Source organism: Pinus tabuliformis, chromosome X (genome assembly GCF_031772625.1).
Source record: "Pinus tabuliformis cultivar Carrire ecotype Pingquan chromosome X, CPIR1, whole genome shotgun sequence".
Taxonomy (NCBI): Eukaryota; Viridiplantae; Streptophyta; class Pinopsida; order Pinales; family Pinaceae; genus Pinus; species Pinus tabuliformis.
The window spans coordinates 1,451,423,860-1,451,437,030 of record NC_142308.1 but is presented as its reverse complement, the minus strand read 5'-3'; the positions used below and the strand labels follow the sequence as shown (position 1 = coordinate 1,451,437,030).

The window sequence follows — 13,171 nt, the reverse complement described above, 5'->3', positions numbered from 1 at the left end:
GTTCTTCTGAGTATTAAATTCCGAATTTGGTACTGTCTGGGAATATTCGAAGTTATTTTATATATCCATGTAATACTTCGAAGCAATCGTATTTTCAAGTTTGGGAGATATCGTGTCCGATCATCACAGTTATTGAAAAGAATACACATTTACCGTCCAAATCTCATTTTTGCCGTGTATTGTAATGATATTAAAAATAATACTCCGAAGCAATGGTATTTTCAAGTTTGGTATATATTGTGTCTTATCATTACATTATAGAAAGAATACACATTTACTGTCTAAATCTCGTTTTTTCAAGTTTGGTATATGTTGTCTCTTATCATTACATTATAGAAAAAATACACATTTATTGTTTAAACTTTTTTAAAAGAAAATGGTTTTTTAATTATTATATATTTAAGATTTATTTTGAAATGGTAAAAGTTTTTTAATCAAATTTTTATTTGTATTATTTAAATTAGATTTCTGATTATATATCTTTAAATTCAAATATTATTATATACCTTTATCTTCGAATATTTTAAAAACCATATAATACAAAAAGTTAAGTAATCAAAATTTCACAACTCAAATTTATTATTAACCCAATTACATGCACCCAATTCAATATCTGGGTCTGTCATTGTCATAGGAAATTCACAACTAAAATTTATTATTAACCCAATTACATGCACCCAATTCAATAATTGGGCCTGTCATTGTAATAGGAACTCACTTTAGTGTTAAGATTATATCAGGAAAGGTGCATAAATTACAAGGTATTCAAATTAATATGAAAAAGTGTTGGTACGTAAATTAATATGAATGAATGTCCAAGGCGCATAAATTACAAGGTATGCAAATTAACATGAAAAAGTGCAACGTACATAAATTAATATGAAAAAGCAATACAGCTTCTTTATACCATGCTAGATTCTGCATTTGTCGCTGTTCCGGTCATGCTCCATCCTCGCTTATCCAGCTCCTCCATCAGTCCCTGCCATTTCCCCACTGTGTAAACTGCTTCCACAAGTTTCCTTTCCTGCAGATCAACTGCCCATTTGTTGCAGCTCTCCACCAATGTAGGCCCCACTCTCTGTATGCAAACACCAAGAATGTCTGCTAACGAGCTCTGCAATTCATTCAATAGTTCCGTAAATTCACCAGATGTGCAATCTATACTCGTACACAATTTGTAAGACGCGTTCCCTGCCGCTACCTTCTTCCAATCCACAGAGTCTTCTCCATTTTCAATTACCTCGGCTTGATCTTTACCTTCTTCTGCGAGAATGTCGATTGCTTCAACCGCCTGTTGCCTAGTTGTAATAACTCTGGGCTGTCCACGTAATGTACCTAAAGATTCGAGTAGACCATCTGCAGCTTTACTCAGCAAGCTATCGCTTTCTTGATCAGACTCATCAACCAAATCCACGAATTCATATGCCTGTAAGTATGCTTTTAAAGAACTTACCCCCTCAGCGCGAGAGAGTCGGGCTATTATGTTGATCAATGATAAAGCCGTTAGCTTCCAAGATCGTTTGGTAAGATATATAAAACGTTTTTCCACGTTTAATGCAGGGCCGGGATCTCTCTTGCACAAGAACTTCAAACCTGTTTCACCTCGTCCTCTTCCAGCATCCAAGCACTTTATACCTACACATCCTGCAGACTTTTTTTCCGTCAAAAACTTCACCAGGTGAGCACAATTTTTCCCCTCAGCATGGCCGTCTATCATAAGCTCCTTGGCTTGCCTGATGGACTTTCTATTGGCTATTAACAGGCTCTCTGGATTTTCTCCTAAAACGTGCACGTCCTTCACAATTGGTTCGTATTCTTTAATATCACTTTCCACATGTCGGAAGTGATTTGATAATAGATTTGATGATAGCCGGCGCATAAATCCATTTTGCAACACTAGGTCTGAGAGTAACAAACATACTTTGCTGAAGTATATCACAAAATACTGCGTCCAAAATACCCATGGAAGCAATGTCTTCGGTAAATATAATTCTATTCTTTCAGTAGCTACCATTTTTCCTACCTTCTCATGGAGTGGCTGATGCGGCCGCACTCGAGATCCTCCGGCTTCCTTCAAGTCAACAATATATCTTGTCCAGAAGTCCTCCACCCGTAAGTAACCACGCCAGTTCTCCTTTTTGGTTCGCCATCTTCCATAGTAAACTACAGAAGTAAACCATCTCCACCCAATGACTGCCCATCCAATTAGGATAAATACGACTTGCAGCACTGTGGCTGTGAATTCTGACCAGAATGCAGCGCTGCCAAAACCTTTTACTACTGGACCCTGGAAAATCCATCCAAGAATTGAAGAGAGAATACAAACTGTAACTACAAATGAAGCTGATGAGGATAACACTGATTTGGCTATGACGGTTTCAGGGTAACATCCACAGAGGAGAATCCACGATTTGAGTACGTGATGTTCTACGGCCTCCCGGCTGTTCTGATTTGCAGCATGTGATTGTGCTGCAAGAATGGAAGGAATTCTTTGGGTAATTATATTCCTGATGCTTTTATTTGCTATAGTTGCGCAACTGAGAAGGAGAATAAGGCATACCAGTGATATCGTTATTATGACAGCCGAAACAATGAAGGAAACCTCACTAACATGGTTAGCGTGTGGCCAGAAATAGAAGGAATAGGTTCTAGTAGGTATTTTTCCAGCTTGACCCAAATGGCGATTTACTGTCAACATTTCCGAAGAAATGTGGAGGAAGATACTCAACCCTAGTGCTGCTAATTTTCCCCACGAGTCCTCATACCCTGGACGGGCCATCCCAGGAAGGAAGTAGGCTACCAGCACGCACAGCATCACTCTGCCACAATGGATATAAAACAAGTAACTCTTGACAACATCACCGTTCCACTGTTCCCCTACCGGATTCTCCAAGACCTGTTTGAAGAAAGTATTCTGGCTGTTCAGCAAGTTCATAACTTGGATGGTTAAAGCAGAGAGGACGAGAGCATCGCCTGGTATCCAGTGCGCCCTCCTTCTTAATGCTTTCAATGTGTCCACTCCGAGTAGGCTAATGAATACCACCATTCCTGCTAAAAGCCCCGCAATATCCAGAATAATATCCACGGTGACGGGTGGTTCACCCTGAACTGCGGGGGCGTGTGCGGATGCTTCAACCATGATTCAGAACAGAAGATAAGCGTAGAGGGAATGAAGTTGGAAATTGTGGACTGCTTCAATACAGAAAATAATTGATCAATAATTGATCAACATGACCCTCAACGCATGAAAGCCATTTCGGCCGAACCATTTGTAGACTTGCCAGACCTAAAGACATCCTTCAATTTTATTTGTTCGACCAGACTCGAAAGTAACCCATACCGAAATTCTCCTGCTTTTGTTGATACTGAAATTCTCCTGCTTTCGTTGATTTTATTGATCCTATTTAGTTACATCCGGCATCATCAAACACTTGTTGGAAATTTGGGAATATGATTTGTTTGCCTTTTCAATTGAATTATAGAATTTTATATTTTGCCAGGAGGAAAAAAAAAATCAACGTTTTCTTTTTCTTAAAATATAATAGAACAGGCTGCAGGGAAATTAACAAACAAGAATCCCATGTTAACTGAATGGATCAACAGGATAAAAATGTTATGGAACAGTAATCTGGTTTTCACAATCAGCCATATGGACAGGTTTCTGAATTCTCAGGCGGACGACTTGTCAAAGAAGGGCTTTGCAATTCAGCCTGGCTTATGGAAAATGGAAGTACAAATACAAGCTATAACATATCAGATAGAAGATTTCTCCCTTCCAGGTACCTAGTTTTCCCATTTGGTTTTTTTTGTCTTCTCATGCATCATTGCCTATTTCTTCCACATAAAAGTATGTCGGTTCTTCCCTGACTCTCATGTGTGATGGGATGGCCTTTTTCTGGAATGTTCCAGTATATAATATAGCTTATCGCTATCAGCTATGCTTCTGACTTTTTCCTCATAACCAGAGAATTTTGATACTATGCCTTCCTGCTGACACTGATCACAGCCAATACTTTTCAGCATACATACTATCTGCATATATATGTTACAGCTCTCAACAGTTATCCTTTCTTATGTAAATATCTTTTATAGGAATATAAATCAAGTTTTTTTTCGTACTGGGAAAAAATATATATATAAAAATATAGGTGGTTCTCCTCGACATTTCTTGTACGTTAAACATTTTTTCCTCTAAAATCCAGAAATTTACATCCTGTAATTGTCAAAACTACTTTATTTTGTTTCATATTTCTCTTCCTATCATACTTTTTATTTTGTTTCATATATTTCTCTTCTTATCATACTTTTAAAACCTCACAGGATTATAGAGTTTCCACCTATCTTAAGGAAAAAATATAGTTCTAACCGAGATACTTACATTCTGACACTGTGTAAAAGCCGTTTTCATTTCTTCTAAAGATTACAAGCAATGTCTTTTCTGAAATAAAATGAATTATATTGCATATTAAGAAAAGTTAATGTTTTCAGTATGGAATCATGTACATATTTTGTAAAATAAAAATTTGAGGCTACTTGCCAATGCTTCTTTTAGATAGGAGTCCCTATGTATGCCCAAAAGATATACATTGAAAAGAACTCACCAGATTTCATATAAGACTCATCCAGTTTGATAGAATGAGAGGATTGAACTGTGATTAATTTTTAACTCATTCACTAATGTTTTTTACATTTTGGTGGATGTGAAATGTCTCTAGCCCAGCCATCAAGTCTATATCAAAACCCCCCATAATGCTAAACCTAATAAATTAAACCAATTCCGACAGATCAACTCAACTTTATTAAATTAAAGTAGCGAAATGTAATGGGATTCCATTCACTGATTTTAGGTTATAAAACATACTAAAGAAAAATATTCTCACGCGGTCGAGTGACAGTATTATTATAGGGCGTTGGTGCTTTTGATGTGAATATGGTAAAAGAAATTTTGGTCAAATTTAAAAGCCATCCCCACGCAGCAGATTAAATTTTACTGAAGTAAGGGAAAATCACGAAAAGCGATGATACTCCATTGATTTTGGAATGCGGCCGCGCCTACGTTTTTCTGTAATTTCGAAACCTGGAGTTGACGGCTATACCCCACAGAACGAGCTAAAATTTAATAAATTAAAGCTATTCCGACAGATCAACTAAACTTTATTAAAGTAAAGTAGCGAAATGTAACGGTATTCCATTCATTTTATGTTATAAAACATATTAAAGAAAAATATTCTCACGCGGTCGAGTGACGGTATTATTTTAAGGGCGTTGGAGTTTTTGGTGTGAACATGAGCTAAACTTTAATAAATTAAAGCTATTCCGACAGATCAACTAAACTTTATTAAATTAAAGTAGCGAAATGTAATGGTATTCCATTGATTTTATGTTATAAGACATGTTAAAGAAAAATATTCTCACGCGGTCGAGTGACGGTATTATTTAAAGGGCTTTGGAGTTTTTGGTGTGAACATGGTAAAAGAAATTTTCGTCAAATTTTTGGTTTGAATTGTGTTTTTAATATATAAGAGTTCGACAGGTTAGGAAAAAAATCTAAAAGGTACTGAATGATGAAGAGTCCATTCGTAATTGCAATAAATTTTTCATATTTTAACAATATCATAACCAAATTATCCCAGTGTGCATAATTGTCTTTGTTTAATTAACAACAACAGTGACGACAATATTCTACTTTATATCTTAAAGTAGTCATGAAATTTTCCAATGAATTGACGCATAAGACGAGACGCAATTGTGATGTCCCGTCCTTTCGGAGGAGGCATAGCAAAACCCCATAATGACCTTGAATCTAAAGCGTTTGAAGATATAATTTGTGTAATTTGAGTTTTTGGAATTCGAATGTATGGTGTTTTAGAATTCTATGGTGTTTTAGAATTCTAATGGTGATAGATTAAACTTTTAATAATATGGTTGTGTTAGTTGATGATTGATACTATTTGTAAATTAAGCATTAATATTAATAAGATTCTGAACTATATGAAATTGGTTTTTAGATATTGGTTAAGTTATGTCGTATTTTTATATTTTTATTTTCATTGATTTGTATTTTTTTTGTTGATTTGACCTATGTCATATTGTAATGTTGTTTTTATTGATTGATGTTGTTAGATTTTTATATTCCTCAATGGTTACGTTATTTTGTGATGTTCATTTAGGTTGGCATATTTTGAATTGCTATTTTCATTTTTATTGATTTATGTTGAATTTGGATATGTTAAGACATTTATCATAGTTTAGTTATGTCACATTAACATATGTTGACTTTCATCTTCATTGTTTGTATGAAATTATGATGTTCATTTTCGTTGATTTAACTTACATTCCAATGTTCCTCGAGAGCTACTTTAGGATGCAATACATGCTAATTTTTAAGACATTGTGACATTTTTCAAGTGTTATGTTAGATTGCAATGTTATTCAATAGTCATGTCTATTCTGACATTTGCACTTTCTAACTTATCTTAATCCATAAACAAAACCTTTGTTAAGCATAAAATTGTTGGAAATAATACTAAGAGGGGGGGTGAATCAGTATTAGTTAGCTCAATAACTTTTTATTTTCATACTCAGATTTATATACACTAATTCAATGAAGGTAACTCGTGTGTACACACAATTGTCTTTAAAGAAACCAGCTTATATCCAACAAACTTATGATTCATTTAATTCATCATATGTTGATCTTTAATCAGTGCATCAGTACTTCATTAACCATACAAACAGTAAGCATGTGCAGTAATAACAGAATAAAACATCAAACATAAGCAACACACATGAACACCAAGATTTAAGGTGGAAACCCAATGTGGGACAAAAACCACCTGCTCCTGCTGTCTTTTTTTAATATAAGAAAAACCTGTTTACAATTTTGTACTAGTGCAGACTCATACAAGTACGCAGGCACCCATCTGCAGAAGGCTACAACCTTCTCTCATTCTCCAGCTTCTATTGGAAGCGAGCTACAACCCCCTAGCTCTTGTACTATCCGATCCGTTTACTAGTACGTAAGCGATGACCTACAAAAGGCTCCAACGTTCACTTGTTTTCCAGCTGCGACTGGAAGCGAGCTCCAACCCCCTGGCTCTTGTATTGTCCAATATGTTTACCAGTACGTAGGTGTCGGCTTACGGAAGGCTACGACCTTCTCTCTTCCTCCAGAGACCACGTTTGATAAATTTTCAGACTAGATACTCCTAGAACCCAACACAACAATTTGAAGGCCATGTTTCATCAAATTTTCATATTGGACCCATGAGCAACACCGAAGCTCAAAATCAATCACCACTGCAATACAAATAATCACTGACAACCCGTCCTCACTAAAGCAAATCACAATCAATCAATCTGAACATTCAAAACACTGTCACCAGAATACAGTCACCAAAAGATAGAGCAGAACCTAGAACTCTGTAATAACAACTAGAACCAACTTCAACTTCAAATATCATATTTCATAATGTATACGCTACTTGGATGTGACTGACTAGCGTGTATATGCGCTTTTACCAAAAGTGAACCATCATATAGATTTGCAAATACTATCTTAAGAACTTCTCAGATATTCCAGACTTCAGTCATACCTAGATCATAACATTTACAAAATAACACATGCATTAGTATTCACATCTAGAATATCCATGATCAAACCACATAATGATAATTCATTTTAGGCCTTAAGATCCTGATCCATCATCCATCATCAACCACATAGGTGCATCCTTAGTTCAGATCAAGTGAAGCATCAGAAACCCATAACCTGCATATTTGATCTAACACTTCATAAGATATTCAATACTTGCACTACATGGCATAATGATCTTTTCCTCCTCATATAGTTAGATCCTTTATCAATACCTCAGACCAAAAGCACTTAGGACCAATACCTTGGACCAAATACCTAGGGCCAATACCTCGGACCAAATACCTCAGACCAAATGCCTTGGACCAATACCTTGGACCAAAATACCATGGACCAAATACCTCAGACCAAAACTTTGGTTTTCCAACATGTATGTGATTTTCTTCTTGTGGGAATGTGTGTATATGTATACGTTGCTTTTGTTCTGTTAACCCACGTGTATACACTATTTGGACAAAGTGAACCAGCGTATACTTCTTGAACCACTCTCTTTCTTCAATCTCTGGAGTCTGATCTGAAAGTTAACATGTTGCACTGTGAACTGTCATCTGAGTGAACTGCCATCAAGGACAACACCTGTATCATAACGCCAACAATCTCCCCCTTTGGACTTGATGGCAACAACAACACCAAGACACTCTCCCCGTTTGACATGAAGGGAAAAGCACTCCACCTTTGATATACATTATGATGTCCATGCTCCCCCTCAACACATGCAGAGTCTGCAAAAATACTTTTTAAAAGAATAACATGACTCTATAACTCAACTAAGTGAGTATGAACTTCCTATCACCAATTAGTCATACATAAATCAATCTGCCAACCAAGTGGGGATATACCAAATGTTTATACATGACTGAAATAGAAATTATTACAACATCCTTCCCATGCATAGTGGGGTTACAAATTAGGTATTTTCATGGCCTTTACATCAAATGATATACATGAAATTTATAACAAGGACCAACAATCTAAAAAAGACAATGACGGTCATCAATAAATATCATACATCATATATGAACTACACCATCAACACCTTCTAGTATCGTCAATATCAACAGCCTGTATATGACCATCATCAAAAGAGTCACCTGAATCGAAACAACTATGTGGATCAAGAAATATAAGCAGCTTCATGTACCAAGATCTTCTAACATAATTCCAACAATTCATTATTAAAAGAATATGCCCCCTTGAACTTGTGTCAACTATTCATTGTCAGGTCTGATCATTGGAAATATCAGTAAGAATCATCAAGGCATCATCATCAATCAGATATACATCAACTATTTAACAATTTATGAGCACCAACACATTTCCACATATCATCCGCAGATTGTAACCATCATCAAACAAAGCAGCTAATTAACTGAACCATATCAGACCCCTTTTCCCGAGTTTGTCCCACTACTTTTTCCTCAAACAAACATACCCGCAACTCTGCAACTTCGAACTCGCATATATACACGACTTGTCTTCATGAAACTTGTGTATGAGATTTAGAACACTGAAGTTGCACACTTTTAGCTCCCCCTTGAGTTTGCTATGAATGTACACTATGCTATGCCACATCTTTTTGATTGTATTTCCTCCTTCTTCCATATCTTCGAGTGTGATGATATTTTATCCTTTTGGTATGGTGCCCGAAATTTTCTCCTGCATTCCTTTTCTATATGTCCAAACTTGTTACATGCATAACATCTTACATGTTTCATATTCCTTCTATAGCATTCAATGGCTTTGTGTCCAAACATATTGCGAGAAAAACAATATCCATTCAAGTACTTGGAAGCTGATGATGTTTCTGTGTGACCCTCTTGAACCATTCTACTTCTGCATCTCGCTGCAACATGTCCAAAATTATGACATATAAAACATTCAACATTATTCATTAGAGGAAATAATCAACTGTCACTTCCACAGTTAGGAGTAAAAGATTTTGTTTGAAGAATTTCTTTCCTTGGTTGTTGATGGGGTTGACCTCTCATCTCCTTGTTGAGCATTTTAAATTTTGCATTAGAGTTCCTTGCCTCATCTTGTGAGCTAGATTCACCTTCAACAGATTCATGAAAACTAAGACTAGTTTTAATGGTAGGAGACCTTTGCCTACTAAGAATATTATCCAAAATATTAGTACAGTCTTGAAATCGTAACAGTTTATCCTTTTCTTCTAATTTACCTTTTAAGATATTTACCTCAACTTGATATTGCTCTTCTTTTCTAGATATTGCTTCTTCAATAGTTCTTCAGCCTTTCTTCCTTCTTCCACTTGTTGCCATAATTTGATAATCTCATTTTCTTGTTTTTCATTTGCTTGATGTAGTTGTTCATTCTGCTTATTTTCAAGATCTTCTTTTAGAGAGAGGATCTTAGCTTCAAGACTTTCATAGTAGTTGGATCTATCTTTAAGTCTCTTGATTGTTGTACTCTTTTCATTTACTTCATTTCTTAATGATGTTAGTTCATCCTGCAGCTTTTGACATTGATCTTCCTTTTCCTTGTACTGCTTCCTTACTTTGTTTCCTTCCTCCAGATGAGGTTTTAATCTGGTAACTTCTTCTTTTAAGGCACACTCCCTTTCGTTAAATAGATCTTGTTGATATCTAATTTTATCTGCAAGTCTTTTAACTTTAGCTGCTATGTTTCTTTCATGGTCACTTCCAATATCTTCAATATTGCATGAACAAAAAAGAGTATCACTAGAAAAATTTTCACTTGATACTCCATTTGCTTGAGGTGATTCTGAATCTGAATACTTGCTTCCAACTAACTGCCAATTTTCTCTCCTTCTGTCACTGTTCCTTTGAGATGTATTATATTTCTAAGGCGCTTTCTTCTGTAGCTTATTTCCCATTTTTTCTACGGATCTCCTTCAAGTGATCAAGCTTCTGCCAAATGACCTGCTCTAATACCAATTGTTGGAAATAATACTGAGAGGGGTGGTGAATCAGTATTAGTTAGCTTGATAACTTTTTCTTTTCATACTCGGATTTATATATGCTACTTCAATGAAGGTAACTCGCATGTACACGCAACTGTCTTTAAAGAAACCAACGTATATCCAAAAAACTTATGATTCATTTAATTCATCATATGTTGATCTTTAATTAGTGCATCAGTACCTCATTAACCATACAAAAAGTAACCATGTGCAGTAATAACAGAATAAACCATCACATATAAGAAACACACATGAACACCAAGATTTAAGGTGGAAACCCAATGCGGGACAAAAACCACCTGCTGGTGTCTACTTTTAATATAAGAAAAATATGTTTACAATCTTTTGTTGGTGCAGACTCATACCAGTACGTAGGCACCCACCTGCAGAAGGCTACAACCTTATCTCCTTCTCCAGCTTCTACTAGAAGGGAGCTACAACCCCCTAGCTCTTGTACTAGCCAATCCGTTTAATAGTACATAGGTGCGAGCATATAGAAGCCCAACCTTCACTCATTTTCTAACTACTACTTGAAGGGAGCTCCAACCTCCTAGCTCTGGTATTGGCCGATATGTTTACCAGTATGTAGGCGCCCGCCTATAGAAGGATACAACCTTCTCTCTTCCTCCAGGGACCATGTTTCATAAATTATTAGACTGGATACTCCTGGAACACAACACCACAATCTGATGGCCATGTTTCATCAAATTTTCCTACTAGACCCATCAGCGACACAGAAGCTCAAAATAAATCACCACTACAATACAAACAATCACTGACAACCTGTCATCACTAAAGAAAATCACAATCAATCAATTTGAACATTTAGAACACTGTCACTAGAACATAGAGCAGTACCCAAAATTCTGCAATAACAAACAGAACCAACTGCAACTTCAAATATCATATTTCATAATGTATACAGTACTAGGATGTGACTAACTAGTGTGTATACGTGCTTTTACCAAAGTGAACCAACGTATAGATCTGCAAATACTATCTTAAGAACTTCTTAGACATTCCAGACTTCAGCCATACCCAGATCATAAAATTTACAGAATAACACATGTGTTAGTATTCAGATCTAGATTATCCATGATCAAACCACATAATGATAATTCATTTTAGGCCTTAAGATCTCGATCCATCATCCATCATCAACCACATAGGTGCATCCTTAGTTCAGATCAAGCAAAGTATCAGAAACCCATAACCTGCATATTTGATCTAACACTTCATAAGATATTCAATACTTGCACTACGTCGCCTAATGATCTTTTCCTCCTTATATAGTTAGATCCTTTGTCAATACCTCAGACCAAAACCACTTAGGACCAATACCTTGGACCAAATACCTAGGGTTAATACCTCGGACCAAATACCTTGGACCAAAATACCTTGGACCAAATACCGTAGACCAAAACCTTGGTTTTCCAACATGTACGCGCTTTTCTTCTTTCGAGAGTGTGTGTATACTTATACACTCCTTTTTTTCGGTTAACCCCCGTGTATACGTTGTTTGGACAAAGTGAATGAGCGTATACTTCTTAAACAACTCTCTTTCTTCAATCTCTGGAGTCTAATTTGTAAGTTACACTGTGAACTGTCATCTGAGTGAGTTGCCATCAAGGACAACACCTATATCATAATGCCAACAAAAATCTCATGATTAAACCTAGCTATTGTATTATCCAATCCTATTGTTATAGTAGCATTTTTGCTATTGCCTTTCGTTATAATTGTACCCTTTCTATTCTAAAAACTTGTGTTAGATTACTTTTCTCATATCATTTGGATTATTTTGAATTTCTTTGTCCATTAGGGTTGACTCGTTATTACAGGAATTTTTAGTTCTAAAATAAGCTTGTAAAAAAAATAAAGTGAGCTATGAATTTTTTAATGACAATAAAAGTAAAATACTTTTGACTTATATCTTTATACTTTTAGTCAAACTTCATATTTCATACATGAATTATATGTAGAACTAGATTCTACACCTAATGAGTACTGACTCAAAATATTTTTTAGTAGATCCACACCAAGAAAATGTGAAAATTCATGAGAAAAACATGTTTCTATGTGATTTTTCATTATTCTTAATTTTTTTTGTTATGGGGTATACTCAAAAGTATTTTGAATGGGTGTGTTGACTTAGTGGGGCCTGACCCAGGTTCGGAAGTGATTTAGCCAAGCGAATCCCGGTACTACTGGCCCTTTTGGTAACAGTCCATGGAGCGCAGACTGAGGTCTCACCCGAAGTAGTATGGGAGGGTGTTGGAATCAGGTTTCCACACCTTAGGGATGTCTTGATGAAGGTTCTGGAGGTTCACAATCTGCACCTGCTCGCTTGCGCTACTCCGCACAGCTGTCTAACCTTCGCGACTTGTGCTACTACCTCCACGCACCTCTGTAATGGCACAAAGAAAGTACTATCCTGATCTCTATTCTTACTGCACTATTATATCAGTTCTTAACTTAACTTGTGAGGGCACAATATTATTATTACTTTATTCAACATTTAGGTAAGTGTGCGTAATCATAAACAATATAAATGCATAAATATAAACATAAACATA

The 13,171-nt window shown here is 35.9% G+C and overlaps 1 protein-coding gene across 1 annotated transcript; it reads right to left on the bottom strand.

Moving 5' to 3' along the window:
* Window positions 1–901: 901 nt before the first annotated feature.
* LOC149145481 (uncharacterized) lies at window positions 902–3,139 on the bottom strand. Its single transcript, XM_089452470.1, has one exon. The coding sequence runs from the start codon at window positions 3,137–3,139 to the stop codon at window positions 902–904; it is 2,238 nt and encodes a 745-aa protein (XP_089308596.1).
* Window positions 3,140–13,171: the final 10,032 nt, after the last annotated feature.